Consider the following 21,199-nt stretch of genomic DNA (forward strand, 5'->3'; position numbering starts at 1 on the left):
ACATTTTGCTGTTAATTCGACCCTACCGAATAGTGTCATGAGTCTTCCTGTTCTTGAGAGCGTAAATGATTCTATGGGAATCGAATCTTCTTTCGCACTCGTGCAGTCGCAAGAGTACTGAAAGACCTTGACATAGACAAACCCGCTGGCCCGGATAGTATTCCCCCTTTTGTTCTGAAGAGGTGTTCTTCAACGCTGGCAAAACCACTGCGTAACCTTTTCCATCTGTCCTATTCTATAGGTCTCTTTCCGAGTGGATGGAAAACTGCATTTGTCCAGCCTGTCCCTCAAAAAGGCGAATCCTCCTCCCCCTCAAACTATCGTCCAATTGCACTTACGTCCCTTCTTTCTAATGTCATGGAAACGCTAATTAATTTTCAGCTTAAGAAATATCTTGAAGAAAAGAAGCTTCTTATAATGACCGACAGTATGGCTTTCGTAGCAATAGGTCCACTGGTGATCTCATGGTTCATCTCACCGAACAGTGGAGCAAATCTTTACATCGTTTTGGAGAAAGTAAGATTATTTCATAAGCATTTGATAGAGTTTGGCACAAAGCTCTCTTATCGAAAATGCGTGCTTTTGGTATTGATGAATCTCTCCTTCGTTGGATTAGAAATTTCCTTTCTAACCGTTCAATACAAGTTGTATTGGATGGTTTCAAGTCTGAAATTCATAAAATAAATGCTGTTGTCCCCAGGGCTCCGTTTTGTTTCCGACTCTCTTCCTTATATTCATAAACGATCTTTTGTCTGTCACTTCTAATCCATATTAAACTGTTTCGCCGATGACAGTACCCTCAGCTTCTCATACTCGTTTATAGATTCACATCCTTGTCCTTCGGATGTGGAACTTAAACGGCAGCGTATGATAAGCTTATTAAATTCTGATCTTGACAGCATTATCCAATAGGGAATCAAAAACCGTGTAGAACTTATTGCTTCGAAAACTCAATGCTGTCTCCCGTCGTTAAAGCGTAACACACCCCCGATGCCACTATCTATGAGTGGCACTTGCATCCAATAAACTAATCAACTGTCAGTACTTGGTATGTGTATCACAGATCACCTTTTATGGAACGATCATATATTTGATATTGCCAAAAATACTGCCAGGTGCTTAGGATTTCTCTGAAGGTGCAAGAAATTTGTCACCCCTTCTGATCTGGCTGTCATTTACAAAGCCTTCATCCGTCCAAAGCTTGAATATAATTCGCATATCTGGGCAGGTGCCCCTAAAACAAATTTAAATCTCTTGGATAGAATTCAAAAAAGGGCTTTAAAAATGATAGGCAACAGAACTATAATCGAAACATTTACATCGCTAGAACACCGTCGCAATGTTTCATGCCTTTCGTTGTTTTATAGATATTTTTACAAACAATTAGCCAGTTGCATTCCACCTCTTAAACGATTCAGCCGTAATACTCGCACTTCCAGAAATGCTCATCAGTTTACCCTTGAGCTCAATTTCGGGCGTACTGTCAAGTATAGAGATTCTTTCTTAAATCGCACATCGAGAATGTGGAATGCTTTGGCCAACTCTGTTTTTCCCTCCCATTTGATGTTCAGAACTTTAAGACCAATGTGCACCGGTACCTCCTTTTAAATCCTTCCCTATTTTCCTAACCCTCGCACTGTATTTATATGAACATATAAAGGGTACTAATAACCCCTTGAGTGCTTGTGAATTAAAAAAAATATGTTTATATGAGGATCATTTAGATTTAGCAACAAATAAAAAAAAATGTATGCAAAACAAGAAAAGTGGTAAACAAACATGAGTCACCTGTACTTCTGTTTAAGCCATTCATTCTGAAAGAATTAATTTTGGCCACTAATAGCGTCTTGATATCGTAGTTTCTTACTGTACAATTCTTTAACCAGCAATCCAAATAGGTATCTTTCATTAGCACCATCAATAAATAATAAAACATTCAAAATACATTTTAAAACAATTCATCAAATAAATGAGAACAATAATTGAAATCCTATTTTTGAAAACTGTACAACTAAAAAACAGAAGTTGATAGTTTTTTTCACGAACCTAGACCAACTCCAATATTCTCATTCATTCGTGAAAAATAAGACCACTTTCGCGAAACCAAACCAATAAGACTTTTGTAAAACAATTATTTTGTTTGCCATGATGATGATAATCTTTGAATTTGGATTTCTGCCAAATTCAGCAATACAACATTTTCAATTACTTTATTCCCTTGATATTTTTTGAATACTTTGGGATTTTATATTCCCAACCAAAATAAAAAAGAAAATCATCTATAGGTATCTAAAAGTTATTTTAACAAAGAATTCTAGAATTAGAATGTATTGATGGTATGGAATTTGTTTCGATTTTAAATTATAGGTATTCTCTGTGTCTTAATGGCTAATTTAAAACAGTGGGAAAGTTAAAAGATTGTATGAGACAATTTTTAGATATTTTTTGACGGTATAAATATACAAGTGATGTTCCAAATTATGCTACGTTGTAGAGTACTTGTTTGTTTTCGTGAATAACCTCATCAAGTCATTGATTTCAACTTTCACTCTAACACTGACATTAGATACTGTTAGTTATTATGTTAGTTAATGACACTATAGGAAGATCTTATAATTAGTCGTATATATGTCATACGTCCATCATATGTGACATTTGTGCAAAACATAACAGGCATGCAATGGAACGCTATGCACCGTGTGAATCACTATTAAGCGATCTTCAATATTAACGACGAAAACTAATATTTTGAGTGAAAAATAATCGTTACTTTCTGGAAAATCTAAAATCGAAGTGTCATACCCAAAAATTCGTTACATCCACTCAAGCAATGTTCATACGGGAAGTTAAACAGTATTTTTGGTATTTTTGTCTGGAGTTTTTACTACCGGAATTGGAAGGAGAACTTGGTGATATTCTCCGGCAGCCAGCATCAAAACTTTAACTCTGACATTACTCGCCCACAGGAATGGTTCAAAATTATAAGTCACTATTTAATTTTAGGCATGTCTAAATACTACAGACAATAATGCAATATCAAAGTAAGCTGAAGGGGCCATAGATTTAAGGACACCTTTTTTCTATTTTGCTTTTCGCTTATTAACCACAGATTTTTCGTTGCTTACTAAGGAGATTTAATATTGTTTTATTTATTCGAATCAAAATTTAAAAGACGAACAAATTAGATCGTAAGCGTACCAGAATGTCATATCTCAAATTTTATTTGAGATTTTAAAAACCAACAATAATTTTGAAGTTAGAGTTGATCTGAAAGTAAAACTGAAAGGAAATACGAAGAAAATGGAATGCTTTCAGTGAACCGATTATGTTCCGAAATGTGAAATCCATGCGCTCTACGTGACCCAACCATTCTAGTCGTTGGACTTTTACCCTTCTGGCTAAGTCTACGTAGCTGTACAGCCCGTACAGCTCGTCGTTCCAACTTCTCCTCCACTCCCCTTCGATGCATACGGAACAGTAGATCACACGAAGAACTTTTCTCTCGAACCGACCCAAGGTGCTTTCATCCGCTTTTGTCCTAGTCCATACTTCTGTACCGTTTAGCTGGACGGCTATGATAAGGGCCTTATGTAGCAAAACTTTGGTCTCCCGGGAGAGGACTTTACCACTCAATTGCTTTCTTAATCCAAGGAAACAGCGCTTAGCAAGAGTCATTCTTCGTGTGATCTCTCGCCGTGCTGTTGTTTTCTGAGTTCATAGCCAAGCCCAGGTAGGCAAAATTCTCTACTACCTTAAAGTTCATCTATGCCGATAACGGTTTGAAGAATATGTCGGTGTTTAAGTCCTTTCTTGATGACAGCATGTATGTACTTTGCTTTGCTCTCATTAACCGCTAAACAATTTTTTGTTGACTCTGCCTCAATACCACAAAAGCCCTATTGACATCACACTGAGTTCTTCTGATTATGTCAATGTCATCAGCATATGCTAGTAATTGGACAGACTTTTGAAAATAGTGCCTCTAGTGTTGACGTGTGAGCTCTGTACTATTCTTTCAAGTATAATGCTAAAAATTCACATGACAGCGCATCATCTTGTCTAAAACCTTTTTTGACAACGAAAGCTTCTGTTAGGTTGTTTGCAACCTTTATGAAACAGCGTGAATTTTCCATGATCATCCTGCACAAAAGTTTGGAAGGGATTCTAAAACTAGACATGGCTCTATAAAGCTCATCTCTGTAGATGCTGTCATATACGGCCTTGAAATCCATGAAAAGCTGGTAGGTGTCGATTTAATGTTCTTGGGTTTTTCCAGGATCTGCCGTAATGTGAATATTTGTTCGACTTCCTGATCTAAAACCACACTGATTAAGACCTATCAGGTTGGTGACAATGGACTTAACATTTATATTTAAATAGTACTATCATGGAACACAACATTTTGTTACGGAAAGCGAGCCATGGATGCGCTGTTTGTTTTTTTTTAAATTGTATTCATTTGATTTTGAATTTTCTATTTTTGTTTGAAATCTGAAAATTTAAAAGCAACGTTTTCAAATTTAAGATTGAATTCAATGCTTCGTTGCCATACATGGAATTTTTCCATAGCAAATGCATTCGATGCAGCTTTTTTTTAAATTTGTATTTCTTATTGTAAAGTGGGTAGTGGGTTGGTAGGTATGTAGACATCTCCAGACATCACTTGATATTTCCAAACCTCCCTTGATTTTTCTAGAACCTCCCTTGATATTTCCAGATCTCCCCTAATTTTTCTAGACCTCCCTTGAAATCTCCAGCCCTCCCTTGATATTTCTAGACCTTCCTTAATTTTTCTAGACCTCCCTTGAAATCTAAAGACTTCCCTTGATATTTCCAGACGACCCTTGAAATCTACAGAACTCCCTTCAAATCTCCAGACCCTCCCTAATATTTCCAGACCTCCCTTGATATTTCCATACCTCCCTTAATTTTTCTAGACCTCTCTTGACATCTCCAGACCTTCCTTTAAATCTACAGACCTCCCTTAATATTTCCAGACCTCTCTTGATTTTTCTAGACCTCCCTTGAAATCTACTGATCTCCCTTGATATTTCCAGACTTCCCTTGATTTTTTTAGACCTCCCTTGATATTTCTAGACCTCCCTTGATATTTCCAGGCTTCCCTTGATATTTCCAGACCAATTCTGATTTTTCTAGGCGTCCCTTGATACTGCCAGACCTCCCTTGATATTTCCAGACTTTCCTTAATTTTTTTAGACCGCTTTTAATTTTTCCTACCACCCGTCTCATTTCAAATCTCGAGATCTCCCTCCATATTAACAGACCTATAGAAAATCTAAGAGCGACTGGAAATATTGAAATAAATAAATTACTCAAATGTAAACAAAATCAGTCGTTGAAATCTCCAGACCTCACTTTAAATCTGTAGGCCTCCCTTGATATTTCCAGACCTTCCTTAATTTTTCTAGACCGCCCTTAATTCTTTTAGACTTTCCTTGAAATCTCCAGATCTCCCTTGATATTTCCAGGCCTCCCTTGATTTTTCTAGACCTCCCTTCATATTTCAGACCTCCCTTGAAATCTTGAGACCTCCCTTCATATTAACAGACCTCTAATAAAATTAAGTGCGGAGCGTAAGAGAGACTGGAAATATTGAAATAAATAAATAAAATAAATTACTCAAATGTAAACAAAAATCAGTCGTTGCTCCCTTGAAATCTCCAGGCTTCCCTTGAAATCTCGAGACCTCCCTTTACTTTCTAGACCTCCTTTTATTTGAAGTCAATAGCCATTGGTTCTTGAAAAGTCCCAGAACTTACGGACGGACGTAATTACACACACACGCACAGACATCTCTCTTAAAATCTTTTATTTAGACTCTAGGGACCTTGAAAGATCGAGAAATGTCAAAATTTTCAATTCGACAAATCGGGCCAATTACAATAACTTCCTATGGGAAGTTAATAACATTTGAATTTTCTCAAGAAATTTCTGAAGTTAATGTACTTTGTAAGTCAATCTTTTTATATTATTTATCCCTAAAAGAAAACTAAACAACAAATGTTCGCACTATTATTAGCATTGTTTAAAAATATTTGTCTCATTTGAAAATGATTCGAAAAATGTAGGTAAACCTTAATATTTCTAATTGGCAACCACAAAAAGTTCATATTCTAATTCTTTTTTTGTTTTGTTGTGTTTTTTTTGTTACATTTTCTTTATTTACAATCAACCAATAAAAAACCACATGTCTTTTCATTGCCTCCCTCGAACTTTCGCTGAGTTTGTATACATTCTTCTCTATCTTTGGGTTTTTTTTAATAACCTGGATATTTATTATGTTCTATTGGAATTCTCGCTCTTTTTTACCCTCATCCCAATACATTCCACATGCAAAACATTTGGAACGAACTGTTAAGGAAGTCAATAAGAAGATGTCAGGCCGAGCGTTCCCCTTCCCAATAGTACTATTAAAATATATACAAAGGTTGGTGCATACTACTAACCAAATTATCTCCAGCTGCTTTGAAGAGCTCGGAATTCAAACCAGTTGCTCCCGGTGGCTTTTTCTGGTAATATGCTTTTGCGCAGAACCCATACTTTCACTTAATTTTTATCAAATATTTTACGACGCCATATTCTTCTTCTTTTGCTGCCCGCGGTCACACAGAAAATCTATAAATAAAATCTATAGTTTCGTCATGGAGTTGTTTATAGAGGACGGGTACTGTTCGGGACTCGAGATAATATAATTTATCTATAGAGTTGTTTTCGTTACTATGTCAATCTGTTTCTCCTGTTAAACTGGTACATTAATCTAATTGAATGCACATACAGCCTTAAGATGAGATATTTGAAATATTGGCATCACTTTTTTCCATTTTTTTTAATATGTCAAATATTCCCGAATATGAGGATAGAAATACAAAAAAAACGAAAACTACGACAATTCGCCGGAATTTCAGAAATAAGAGGCCTTTGTATTCCTAAACCACAAATAATGTCCAAAGTTAATGAAATTGTTGTCCTCTTCAATGGTTATTCCAGATTAGAACCTGAAAGTACCGATGTTTTCGTATCCAACTGCACCTGCACGCTTATTAAAGGAGTAAATGGTTCCAATATCATCGTTGATTCCATGACTCCATGGGATGGTCCGAAAATTCTTGAAGGTAAGACTTGACTTTTAAGAAGATTGAATTAATTTAATTAGAACCCAATAACAGCTTTGAAAGCCAATTCAGTGAAACCAGAAGACATATCCTTTGTTGTGTCCACACATGGTCATGCCGATCACACGGGCAATAATAATTTGTTCCTTAATGCTAAATGGCACATAGTCGGTCAGTGTATAATGCACCAGGATAAATTCCCGATACATCATCCATGGAGTGAGTATTATTCCAAAAAGTTACATAAGAACGTAATAATTTGTCTAGAAATTTGGGCAAGCGGCTAATGTACTCATTCAAGTGGACACTGATAGCAAACTGTTTTTCGTCTATTAACAAGTGTAAATATTCCCCACAGCTCCATTTGAATTAACTCCTGATATCCGAGTCATAGAAACTGAAGGACATACTCTCGCTTGCGTTTCAGTCGTTGTCGAGAATTCAAATCTCGGTGTGGCAGTTATTTGTGGTGATCTCTTTGAGAAAAAAGAAGACATCGATAACCCCGAACTGTGGCAAGAAGTTGGTAGTGAAAATCAAAAGGCTCAATACAAAAATCGTTGTAAAGTTGCTGAAATTGCTGATTGGATTATTCCAGGCCATGGAGAAGCATTTAAAGTTACACAAGAAATTCGAGACAAACTCAAAGAACAATTGATTAAAAATAATTAACATTTTTTATTTTTTTAAAAATATAAAATACGCTCTAAAAACACTTTTATCTCTGAGAATCTTAAAGGCTAACTTGTAATGTGGTGAGGAATTATTCTAAGATTGTTTTTGATGAATGATATGAGTCTATCGATGATAATAATGATAACTAGGATCATTTAATAGCTTATTGGTCTACAACGTGTGTTGTGTGCACACAACCATTATCGCAGACTGTTTTGGCAATATTCGACATCTTTCGGTAAAGTTCCAAATGCTCGCCACTTGTTGTCTTCGCCAGATTCTTGCGACATCTATCGGAAGCCTGGAGTGAGAAAATAAATAAAATGGTATAAGTATTGAATATGAAATAAATAAATAATATATAAATGTTAAAATTTGTTTTTATTTAGTCTTGGTCTTCAAGTTTAAGCCAAATAATAAAATATGTTCAAGATATCCTATCAAGACATCTTTAGCTTCAAGAAAAAAGTTGAAAATGTGAGTTTTTCCAAAAATGTTTAAAAGTAGTGCATGAGTAGACATCCCAAATATTTGTACAGAAATTTTGTCAAACCTGCCTTGATATTCGTAACTGTAGGATTTTTATCGTTTCTTTATTCAGTGAAAGTTGAGTAAAATCCACAACATTTTTATTGGCCCCCGGTTGATAGAAATTTTCAATCAGGTTTTGGTCAACGAGGAAATCCCAATGGAAGAAATTCAGAATATATAATAAAATATAGGCCCATTAGTATAATATCTTGCGTTTATAAGGTTTTTGAAAAACGCCTTTTTAACCTTCAAGCGGGCACGCGAAGTCGAATCGACAATACATTTTCGTTTATATTATTATTTGTACCTATCATATGTAATGCAGCCTGTCACTATGTGATTGGGAGTAAAATAAAGAGTATACCGTTTCTCAGGGCGCTCTACCCACTTCGTAAACTGCAATTGTTTTAGTCCCGATGCAGTCGTCGAAAAGCCTACACGCGCGAAGCTCTACGCGACATTCGCTCATTCATTCTCGTAGTTATTCTTTAGCCATTTTTCAATGATATCAAATTTAGTTTGCAATTTTTTATATAAAATGAGTCGTGGGCGGTTATGAGAAAGTGCAGTGCTCGAGGAATTACTAAGAGAAGATGAAGAAGAGAGTGAATCAGAGCACTGAGACCAAGGCTCAAAAACTTCCGACCACATTGTTGTAGTGGAACCACGATCTGTTGAGGAATCAAATTGCTCGGACCCAGATGAGGATGATTTTCCACGTTCAGAAATAAATAACTGTTTTACAGGGCACGATAAAGAAACGAAGTGGCAAAAATCTAACAAAAACAGAGTGAGGCGTCAGACTCAAAACATTCTTACGGAAGTTGCGGGTGTTCGTAGAAATGGCGTGTGGGTGACAACATTTACGCAAGCCTGGAGTTTATTCATTTCAGAAAATATTATTGAAAAAGTTGTTAGACATACCAACGAATTTATTAAAAAAAAGCGCTGTCTTATAACAGAATACGTGACTGCAAACCGACAGATGCGGTCGAAATTTTTCGGATTGTTGTACATAGCGGGATCCTTGAAGACTTCACACGCTAATTTAGAAGATTTGTATACAAGTGATGGGACTGGTATACCTATTTTTCAAACTACTTGTCAGTGAAAAGAGTAAAATTTGTTGATGCTACTACTCGAAAAGCTCGTCGTACTCTAGACAAAGCTGCGCCAATAAGAGAAGTTTTAGATATGTTCACAAAAAACTGTCGTTTACCATATTCAGTGGGAAAGAACGTTGTAATCGATGATGGTTGGCTTTCGAGGGAAATGTCCTTTCCGACAGTACATGAAATCAAAGCCAGACAAATACGGAAAGAAGCTTTATCCACTAGTAGATGCTGCTACGTTTTACGTTCTAAATATTGAACTTTATGCTGGAAAGCAGCCAGTTGAGTAATGCTGCGGCAGACGTCGTGAAGAGGCTAATTACACCAATTTCTGGCACTGGAAGAAACCTTAGCATCTACAATTGGTATACCAGTGTGCCGCTAATGAACGATTTCGCCAAGGATTTTAAACTTTCTATTGTGGGTACCATGCGCAAAAACAAAAAGGAAATACCTACTTGTTTTTCAAGTCAATTTGGATTTTTTCTTGTGCTGCAGAAATTGATGAAAGTACAAATAAAAAGCGCAAACCCAGCATCGTTACTTTTTACAATCAAACAAAGGGGTTGTCGATGAAGTCGATAAAAAAGTAAAAATGAATTCGGTTTCTAGGAAGAATAACAGATGGCAATTGACACTCTTCCTTCGTTTTCTGGATATTGCAGGAATAAATAGTATGGTGATATTGAGGGCAAATAATGTGACGCTAAGAAAAAGGCGAATGTATTTACAGGCATTAGGCACAGAGCTGATAAAAGAGTATGTCCAAAAAAGGTCCACGATTGTAGGCCTTCTAAGAAAACCAAAGAGAAACCTAAGTGGGCATTTGAATATGGAGGTTGGTGCTGCTGATACAGAAGCAGATATTTCTGGCACATGCAGAGGAATCTGTAAAATATGCCAGCTAAAAAAAGGAGGCAATCAAAAACGCAGTGGAAGTTATGTATGAAAAGTATTTGCAGAAGTCATACAACATTTATTTGCAATCAATGATTAAGATTGAATAATCGCCTGAACAAAATGGGTTAAGCGTGAAGCTTAAAAAACGCTTGAAGCTGCCATTTAAAACGCGCATTTTAAAGGTGATGGCGTCCACAATAGTGAAACGCAACAAGAATTGAATCTGCACAGCATTAAGTCAAAAGTTTTTAACTTGATCCCCCAGCTATCCATATAAACCATACAAATTTCAAAAATCTTCGAAGCATGAAGTAAAAATTAACCCAACTTTTCAATTTTTACAGTACAACAAAGTTTAACTTCATTCTTGTGTTCAGCCAGTAAAGCTTGATTAATAACAATGAATACGGATATGAATCTTATCATGAAACATGCAGGACTGTTTATGTTGGAATTATTTAATTTTTGGAATACAACTGAAACGTTGAAGTAGCCAGAGTGGAACCAGATTAAAGTTGATATTTATAGAGCATCAAATCTAACATTGCAAAAGTATGTTACTGTTCGAAATGGAACTAGATGATATAGAAGAAAGGGTACTGACTAAACGAAGATTTAGAAAAGGTTAAACAGCATAAGAACATAAAGATCTTGCTAAACTTGGAGTAAAATATTAAAAAAAGAGCCAAGTATTATATATCGAATATTTGAAGCAGTGGTTCGTGAAACTATGTGATATGCAGCACAAGTACTGAGAATCCGTGTATTAAAAAACGTGGAAAAGCGGTAAAGATACTTTATCCAAAATATTTTGAGACTTCCATATAGTTTAAGGTTGACGGGAAAACCAACACACTTAAACTAATAGTTGGTCCTTTGTGATATCATATGCATCTAAAGGTCTTCCTTATTCATTGAACCAGTTAGAAGCGTTTGAGACAATAGATGTCGGAATTTCTTAGATCACTAGGATTATTGTAGTAAAAATCTCCAAGGTGTAGTCTTCGTCTTTGTATCAGGGGTGCCAGCACGTAACTTGATACAATCGAGGATTGTCGATCCTCGATCAACTCGAAACGAATTATTTTTAACAGCACGTAATTTGAGGCTAGTTCTATTGTCACTTTTACTTTAAAAAAGTCATTGGGGCGAAGAAGTGTCCTGTGCTTAAATCAAAAGAAGATATTTGAGACATAATAGCAGCCCATTCAAATTGAGTGAAAATGAGTAAATATACAAACAGAAAAGAAGGGTCATGAATAACATTTGTAAAACAATCGTTAGATCTTCTAGAAGATAGAAGAAGAACATCAGTTCCACCAGTTCTACAGCTTTTTGCAACATTAAATCTCCTAGAAAGTGGGAGTTACCAAACCAATGTTGGAACAAATGTGTTTGCTAAGTATGGCACAAACAACAATTTCCAAGTTCTTTCGCCGAACGGTTAGTCTCCTGGAAAATAAGTTTTGTCAGCAATAAATTAAATTTGATAGCTCTAAATTTGGAGACAGCAAGGCATATTATTATAGGAAATTTAAACTACCGAAAATAGTGGGCTGCGTTGATGGTACTAGTAATTTTTCCTCCCTTGGGCAGTTTTAAGAATTCCCCTCGCTAAATCAACGTGAGAACTCATAAAATTGTTCAAAATCTCAGTCTGTTTTTTATTTATTGACATATTATTTTATTTTCCATTTTTCTTTCTTTCTCCCGACGATAACTAATTTCTGTCGAGCGAAAACTTTTGTGTCAAACGTCAATTTGAAGTTTGTGTGCTGCCAAATCTGACTAAACGATCGAGGACACTCGATGGAACTAAAATGCTCGATTGCATCGACTAAACTCGTTTGTATCAAATTACGTGCCGGCATCCCAAGGCAGGGCATGAATATAGAAAGTGAAATACTGTCTCTTCTTCTTCTTCACCCATGCAGCTTCTGCAAAATCGTTTTCAGGAGGTCTAAGTCGAAAACTATGCCTACACATTAAGCATTGTTTCATAACGACGACTCCTAAGAGAACGCAACGTTAGTGAATTCAGTTATGGACAGTGGCCAATACATCAACTCCTTGAAATAGTTTAGTCCACCCAATTTGCACTCTTCCACGATCAAATCCAAGATAGTCATATGATATTGAGGCCTCCAGCATGACCTGAGACCTACAAAATACTTCCTTGTTTATCTAAGTGTAAAAATGACATCGATAATCTGTAAGACAAAATATACACCCTATGCACGATATGCCTAGTCTTTAAAACGATAAGTTTCCGTGTCTGGGAAGACTATAGATAAGTTTAAGACCTTATGTTAAGAGTTATAATCTCTTTGATTCCTGCGTTTCATAGGAAAAGTAATAAATTCTTGTGATCTCCAAGCAACTAACTCACCTCTAAAGCCCAGGCCTTTGTAAGCATCAGTTCGTGTTCGGCTGTTGGCAAATTCATATTTGCCGCTCGTGTCGCCCGCGATTGAGTGACAACACTTGCATAAATATCAATGGCAGCATCAGCCAAACGTGTCAAAATAAACTGTTCGTTGACAATGTTCTTGCCGTATTTGATGAGTAAACTTTCTACTGTCTGACCGAATAAATCAACACACTCTGCCGTCTGCTTAGCGTAGGGTTGAAGTTCTGGGTAGACAAACTGATTCAAATCAGTTCCACCCAAACCGACAGTGCGGGCCGCCCTCCTTGATGATTCCTTAAAGATCAAACCCAAATTAGCTGTTGGATTCTTGAATGCCCTCTGCAATTCCTTCAAGTGGGAGCCGGCATATTGAATACCAGTAAGGGCGACAAACAATCGAAGGATATCATTGGTTCCTTCAAAGATGCGGAAAATTCTCAAGTCACGCATAACTCGCTCGAGGCCGGTGTCCTTCATGAATCCCATTCCACCCAGAATTTGGATTGCTTCATCGCACACAAACCACGCCGATTCCGAACCGAAGACTTTTGAAATGGCGGCTTCGAGGTGATAGTCCACGCTTCCGCTGTCCATGTTCTGGGCAATTGTGTAGGCCATGGATTCAGTGGCATACTGGTACATGGACATACGAGCTAGTTTCTCCTGAATGGCTCCGAATTCCTTGATTTTCTTGCCGAATTGAAGACGATTGTTTGCGTGGTCGGTGGCTTTCTTAATGCATTCCTTCATTGTTCCCGAGAGGGTGGCTCCCATGCCGAAACGTCCATTGTTCAGAATGTTCATGGCAACTTTGAATCCTTGTCCCTCACCTCCGAGCACATTCTCAATGGGAATCTTCACATCTTCGAAGTAGACTTCGGTTGTGTTGGAACACTTGATACCCATTTTCTTTTCAGCTGGTCCATTGGTCACTCCACCAAATCCTCGTTCCACAATAAATGCTGTCACCTAAAGAAAAGAAACAATCATTTATTAATTTACAAAACATCGATCAATTTGGCATTTCATCGTTTACCTTATCCTTCTTCTCTCCAGTTTTTGGATCTTCCTGTTCGGTCTGGGCGAAAACAGTGAATATATCAGCAATTCCTCCATTCGAAATCCAAATTTTCGATCCATTCAAAACGAAATGTTTACCATCGGCACTCTTTACAGCTCTCGATCTGATGGAACTAGCATCAGATCCTGAACTGGGTTCGGTTAGGGCAAACGCAGCATATACTTTTTCAGTTGAAACCATGGGCAAGTACTTTGCCTTCTGTTCGTCCGTACCGAACAGAAGAATTCCCTTGAATCCAATACTTTGATGGGCACCCAAAGTAATACCCACTCCCAAGTCATTGGCACCGATGATTTCGCACAAGCGACCGTATTGGGTGTTTGTCAAGCCCAAACCACCATAATCGGCTGGCACTTGAATACCAAAGGCACCAGTCTCCCACAGACTGTCCAGAGTCTTTGGTTCAACTTGGCTAAGTTCGTCATTCTTGACTGAGTCATTAATTTCCTATTTAAAACAAAAATATAATTATTGGTTCATTTTGGAACTATGTGGGGCAAGAATCTTACCAAGAATAATTTCTCGAAAGGATCAATTAAACTGTTGGTGAATTCTTTTTGTTCGGCATTCAAGACATCTGGATAGGGAAAGACCTGAGATGACTCAACTTGTCCACGGAAAATATTCGCCATGAACGACATGTTTGGTGGTTTCTTGGCATTGTCGGTTTCTGGGGATTTATGCTTGGGTTGAGCTTGAGCAGCTGAGGCAAGACATCTAAAAAAAACAAAGAGAATTTAGCATTAGTTTATTTAAATTTGTTTTGATTTGGTTTGATGTTAAAATTAAATTTTGTATCAAATTTAATTTTATTGATAACCCCAAAGTGAGATGATAAGAAACCTTGAGTTCCTCTTATCGGTAAACGACCGACCGAAGGTTGAGTTAAGTTATAAAACAAAAGTATTAAATTACTCAAATGATTTTTGTTTTTATTTGATGAGACGTTATTCATCAATAGAAAAATCAATTTATAAAATTGTTTTTAAATTAAATTCCAAGGTTTTTCAATAATTTGTATTTTGATCGTACATAACGCTAATCCCCAGTTCTTAAATTTATACACTCTAAGTTAAACTGATATCAACACCGTTTTATGCTAAATCTCCGATAAAAACGGAAACAGAAATTACCCAGTTTTAAAAGACTAAGTAAAAGTCTTAGAAGACCGACTAAAAATAAATTAATTAATGAACTACAAAAATCAATCCTGTTTGGTCAGTGGTAAGATTTGTATAGGTAAAAACAAAGCAGTTCATCTCGATATCCACAAGAGGACATGCAATTCTTCTGATCAATCAACTGTATAGTAGATTGCGATCGACGCACGTATACAGATGTCTGAACGTTCCTAGGGACAATATTGACTCGGACTACTTATTCGTTGTTCGCAAGGTACGGCTACGGTTATCCCCATCAAAGCCAAAATAAGGAAGTATTGTGAGAAGATTCGACGTTAAACGGCTAAAATCGCAAGAGTTTGCAGTGTCTTTTTTCAATCAAGTCTTTAGCAACCTCATGCCAGCACCAAATATTGAAAACCAATGGTAAATTGCCTAATAGCCATCAGTGATGCCTCCTCCGAAGTGCTAGATTAGACACAGCCCCCACTTCGAAACCCCTGGTTGACGGGAAAGCGTACGCAGTTTAAAAACAGACATACAAAACGGGGCTGCAGAATGGCCGGAGCTAGTCGGGAGCTCTATGAGCAGAAGTGGAAAAAAACACAGGCTCCTAGGAAAAAAAAGGAAATATTATGAGAAGCTATTGATGGAGGAGATAAAGGGATGACACGAACCGACTGTAAAGACGATAAGGAAACATCGTAGTAGAACCGCAGTCTATGCTGAGGATATAAAAAAATCAATTCCCCAAACTATAAAACAGCGATGGACAATCAAATTCCGCTTATAATGTAAACGTATGAAACCGTTTATCAACAACAATTTGACAGTATTTATAGAAAAGAACTTTACAGAGCAATGTCTGGTTTTGGCATCTTTGTCAAGCTTGTGCGATGGTGTAGAATGACATTTGGAAAATACTATCGAAGTCGGAAAAGAAATTTCCAAGAATTTGATGTCAAAAAAAGTTGTACACAAGGCGATGTGCTGACATGCGAGTTCTTTAACATCGTTTTGGGAAGAATTGTGCAAAGTTCTATTGACAACACTAGAAGTACAATATTTCAAAGAACAGTCAAATTACTCGGGTAAGCCGATGATATAACCATAATTGGAACATTAAAGAATGATGTCAATGGAGCCTTTTTGAGAATTGCAATGGAACCGACAAAATTATTAGCCAATGAGGACAAAGCCAAGTACATACATGCGCCATCAAGAAAGAACATTGAGTAACATTGAACTCTTGCAAATATCTACTTCGTTGGACTTATAAAGCAATTAAATACCAAGTCCTCTCTCTTGCAACTAAAGTCACTATCGATAATACACTCATCATTCGGGTTTTCACATATATTCGCTAAGGCGCTTGGACCTCGTCAAGGCAACAAGAGACGGTCTTAAGATGTTTCGAGAGAAAGTGGAGAAGAAGATACAACAACAAAAAATCAAAATCGAACGGCTTAGATTGCTGACATGAACGCTCCAGCTCGGAAGGTGAATTCGGAGACTGCTCGCTAGGGATAGTGCTTGCTGAAGACACATGTTGGTTGAGGCCCAGGTCCTTCCTGGACTGTACTGCCATCTTAAGTATTAATGTATAAGCTTAAGTAAGAAAAACCTAGGAAGAACTGTGAAAATATTCGACGTCAGATGGCTACAATCACAAGGCACAGCCAAATAATTTTCCGACCAAGTTACTAGTAACCTCTCTCGAAGTTCTCTGCCGCCAACACAATGTATCGAAAACCAGTGGCAACATTGCCAAGATGCAATCATAGAAGCCGCCTCTGATGTGCTGGGTTGCAAGCAGCCACTAACAAGGAACCCCTGGTTTGATGAGGAATGTCGGCAGTCAAATGCAGCCAAACAACAGGCACGCAAAGCGGCGCTGCATAAAAGAAGGAGACCTGCTCATGACCTCTATGAGCAGAAGAGGAGAGAGGAACACCGACTTCTCAGAAGGAAGAAGAGGGGGCATGAGAAGCGTTCGGTCGAAGATGTTGAGAGGTTTAAGAGCAGGAATAAATTTCGAAAGTTTTATAAACAGGTGAAACGAAATTACCAGGTATATAAACCTAGAACCGAAAGCTGCAATGACGAAAGTGGAAACATAATAGTGCAACCGCAGTCAATGCTGAGGAGATGGAAGGACAACTTCTGCAGACTGTATAACGGCGACGACGAACTGAATTCCGCTGTCAGGCAGGATGATCTATTCAACATAGAAGACAAAAGCCAACAATCCCGTCCTCCCGACTTAGCCGAAGTAAAGATTGCCATATCTATGCTGAAGTCTAATAAAGACGCTGGATCGGATAGCTTGAATGCCGAGCTCTTTAAAGCAGCTGGAGATAAGTTGTTTAGGAGCATGGACCAACTTATCTGTAAGATATGGTCGGAAGAAAGCATGCCCGATGAATGGAACCTCAGTATTGTTTGCCCGATCCTGAAAAAGGAGACCCTCTAAACTGCACCAACTATAGAGGAATCAGTCTACTTAAAATCGCCTATAAAATCTTCGCTGCGGTAATATGTGAACATCTAAAGCCCATCGTCAACAACCTGATAGGCCCTTATCAGTGTGGTTTTAGACCAGGAAAGTCCACAGTCGATCAATTTTCACATTACGGCAGATCTGGAAAAAACCCAAGGACACCCATCATTTTTTCATCGATTTCAAGGCCGCATATGACAACATCTGCAGGGACGAGCTGTATTGAGCCTCCGTCCGTTTGTGCAAGATGACCATAGAGAATTCACGCTGCTCCATAAAGGTTGGAAACAACTTAATAGTACCTTTCGATGTCAAAAAAGGTTTTAGACAAGATGATGCGATTTTTTTAACATCGTGCTTAAAAGAATAGAGCAGAGCTCACACGTCAACACTAGAGGCACTATCTTTCAAAAGTCTGTCCAATTACTAGCATATGCTGATGAATCGGAAGAACACAGCCTGATGTGAGGATTTTGTGAGTATTGAGGCAGAGGCGGCAAAAATGGGTTTAGCGGTTAATGAGGGCAAAACAAAGTACATGCTGTCGTCAAGAAAGGACCTATAACACCGACGTCTTGGCCAAAACGTCACCATCAACAGACGTAACTTTGAGGTAGTCAAAGACTTCGTCTACCTAGGCTCTGCTATAAACTGCAGAAAACAACACCAGTACTGAGATCAAACACAGAATAACTCTTGCTAGCCACTGTTTCTTTGGACTAAAAAAGCAATTGAGTGCTAAAGTCCTCTCTCGAGGGACCAAAGTGTCGCTATATAAGACCCTTATCATCCCCGTCCTGTTATACGGTGCAGAAGCAGCATGGACTATGACAAAAGCGGATGAAAGCACCTTGGGTCGGTTCGAGAGAAAAGTTCTTCGCGTGATCTACGGTCCCGTATGCATCGAATTAAAGTGGAGGAAAAAATGGAACGACGAGCTGTACGGGCTGTATAGCGACGTAGACTTAGCCAGAAGGGTAAAATTCCTACGACTAAGATGGCCGAGTCACGTAGAGCGCATGGAAACCAATGCTCCGGCCCGAAAAATCTTCGAATCTACACCCACAGAACAGGGAATAGAGGAAGATCGCGGATTAGGTGGCGCGCACAAGTGGAAAGTGACCTCACCCAATTTGGAGCGCGAAATTGGAGACATCTGGCTAGGGACCGAGCTAGATGAAGAAGTTTGTTGGGTGAGGCCCTAGTTCACACAGGACTGTAGCACCACCTTAAGTAATTAAGTAATCTTAGCACAACCTTTTGTTTCGTTGTCGTGTTTAAAATTATAATTTGAAATAATTTAAAGTGACAATTTGGTTAAATCCTCTAAAAATTAATCGGTTATTATAAACAATAAGTGAATGTGCTATTATGTTCTATATTTAACCAATTTATTTATGGATTGTATTGGAATTTTTTCAAGAATGCTAATAGGAAACTAAACTAGTAAGTTATTCAGAAATTACAAATTATGTGCACTGCACAGTCATTTTATTTTTGTCTGTTCAATAAATCGATTAAAAACCAATACATTACAATATGTAGATCTTAATCAAACAATTACGAAATTACAAAGAATCTTTTCTTATTAAAATTGTGCGCTGTGCAACTATATTCATTTCTGAGAAGTAAACACCGCTGTTCAAAGTTCATATAAATATTGTATCTGATAGACTTTGAACCCTCTCTCTAATATTTGCGTCATAGCTAAAGTATTATGAATTCACGACAAAGCCGGAGACCATTACAAATTACAACTCTGTGGAAAACACCGGCTTTATTTTTTGAAATAATTTATTCTTATAATAATTGCAATGACAAGTAAAAAAGTCTAAAAATGTAAATAAATCAAGGAAACTACCGCCAAATTTCCTCGGAAATAAAAAATTTTCTTTGCGCCAACAAAATTAGTTCTTCTGAACAATAATATCTTGTTTTTGTTGCCAGCAAATTTGTATCTTATTTTCTACCATTATCAAGGTTGTTTTTACAAGAGAAAAAGAAAAATACAATGTTGTGAAATAGCTATGTAGGTATACACACATTTCAGAAGCAACACAAAACAACGCCACACCCCCAAATAAATGTATAGGTTTTTGAGACTCTTTTATAGGCATTTGTTTTAGGAAATAAAATTAAAATTAAAAAGCATAGGGATAAGTCACTCATAGAATCTAGGAAAAGATTTAAAACAAACACTTTATAAAGGTACATATGAGATGACAAAACAACAAATGATGGACCCTGACGTAGTTTGTTTTTGTATATCAAAAGTTGTTGTTGATTCCATTTATTTTATATAAGCTTGTTTACCATCGAACTTGTTGCGAACTTGAATATCTAGGTACCTATAGAGCTACATATAAATAAATATGTAGGCGAAAATAAAGATTGGACTTTGTACTGACATTTATCATCGTTTTTCTTCTTTCTAAAGAAAAAAACGTGGAGAACTGGGGGGACATAGATTGAATAGGTTGTTGTTGGTATTTTATGGAATTTATTTTTTGATTGGTGTCGTAATCTTATCATTTGAAAACCAGAAACGAGCCTTTTTCTTGAGATTTTTGGCCTAGAAAAGTTATTTTTTTCTACAAAGAAACTACTGAGTCATGTTGTTTGTTAAATTTTATGATTTTTTAGGCCTTTGCTACCAACCTATCAATAGTTATTAGGATTTTGAAGTTACGTGACGTTGGAATATGCTTTCACATTTTCTCCCTGCTTTCGCATGACTGCCTTTTCCTGAGTTTTTCGGGGAGTCTGAGTGAGACTAAATGACCTCAAACAATTTTCTCTTCTTTATTCTATGAAATTATATTAAATATCTTAAAAAAACAATATGAAGGTACAAAGGTCGTTTATATTTTATAAATTATTTTATTTTACTCTATTTTTATACAAAGTCATCGAAATAAATTCAAGGTCTATCTAAGCTCTCATAGTTTGTATGATTTTGATGAATATTTAATTTATGCAACGTAAAAGAGGAAATACGAATTTTACCTTCGAAGTTCGTTCTTGGTGAGGTTGCCAGTGGATTTTACAAGTGAAGTACCCAAACGAAACATTTTAAAAATAACACTTTTTGTTTTCTTTTATTTTACTTTCTTTTTAATTGAAATTATCTATTTTTTCTTTCGATTGACTTTTGTGTTTGATTTAGAGAGCAATTAATATTTTATTTGATTTCTTATATAGGAACGAGCACACACAAAATAATACAACAGAATTCAAAGAGCGATAAATGACGAATGCAATTCTTGTTCGATTTGTTGGGTTTTTGTTATTTTGATTTTCTACTTTTACTCATCTGACGTTATAGAGTTGTCTCTTTTTGATGGAGAAGAAACTATGAATGAAATGTCAAATGCTTAATATTGCGTTGCGATGCTATGCGTTGGAATATTTGGATTTTGTTTATATGCGATCAAATAGGGGATTGGTGGTTTGGTTGTACGATACGTTTTTGGTTTTTAAGTTGATTATTGATTTTAAAAATATTAAAAGAGGTTGGGACCACACTGATTTCGTATACGTCTTTGTATGGGTTTTTTACTTGCGACATATAGGAACTATATTGTAAGTTTTGCATTCGTAAAAATTTCGAACTCGAGATGTTAATCAAACATGATATTTCGATGGTAGAGAAGTCGAAAAAAGTGGGTCCCGCGATTCCGTCCGGTCTGTTTTGTCTGTCTGTCCACGCTCCTACAGCCTAAACCAGGGGTCATCA

The 21,199-nt window shown here is 37.0% G+C and overlaps 4 protein-coding genes across 4 annotated transcripts in view; 2 read left to right on the forward strand and 2 right to left on the reverse strand.

Annotated features, from left to right (window-relative positions):
* LOC129938910 (uncharacterized) overlaps positions 1-21,199 on the reverse strand; it is a 406,682-nt gene that overhangs the window by 143,523 nt on the left and 241,960 nt on the right. The gene's annotated exons all lie outside the window — the stretch shown is intronic.
* LOC129938901 (metallo-beta-lactamase domain-containing protein 1) lies at positions 6,887-8,123 on the forward strand. The gene is made up of 3 exons (XM_056046728.1): positions 6,887-7,133; positions 7,188-7,352; positions 7,492-8,123. The coding sequence occupies exons 1-3, from the start codon at positions 6,962-6,964 to the stop codon at positions 7,803-7,805; spliced, it is 651 nt and encodes a 216-aa protein (XP_055902703.1). The 5' UTR covers positions 6,887-6,961; the 3' UTR covers positions 7,806-8,123.
* LOC129938849 (very long-chain specific acyl-CoA dehydrogenase, mitochondrial) lies at positions 7,792-20,730 on the reverse strand. Its single transcript, XM_056046656.1, has 5 exons — positions 20,470-20,730; positions 14,352-14,559; positions 13,798-14,289; positions 12,741-13,730; positions 7,792-8,109 (listed from the first exon to the last, which is right to left on the reverse strand). Exons 1-5 carry the CDS (start codon positions 20,532-20,534, stop codon positions 7,972-7,974), a joined length of 1,893 nt encoding a protein of 630 aa, XP_055902631.1. The 5' UTR covers positions 20,535-20,730; the 3' UTR covers positions 7,792-7,971.
* Positions 8,203-21,199, forward strand: part of LOC129938837 (neurogenic protein big brain) — a 96,632-nt gene continuing 83,635 nt past the window's right edge. The window contains exon 1 of the mRNA XM_056046642.1: positions 8,203-8,285. Coding sequence (XP_055902617.1) covers positions 8,284-8,285 — 2 coding nt within the window. The 5' untranslated portion in view covers positions 8,203-8,283. The remainder of the gene's footprint in view (positions 8,286-21,199) is intronic.

The sequence above is a fragment of the Eupeodes corollae genome, chromosome 1, assembly GCF_945859685.1.
Source record: "Eupeodes corollae chromosome 1, idEupCoro1.1, whole genome shotgun sequence".
Classification (NCBI taxonomy): Eukaryota; Metazoa; Arthropoda; class Insecta; order Diptera; family Syrphidae; genus Eupeodes; species Eupeodes corollae.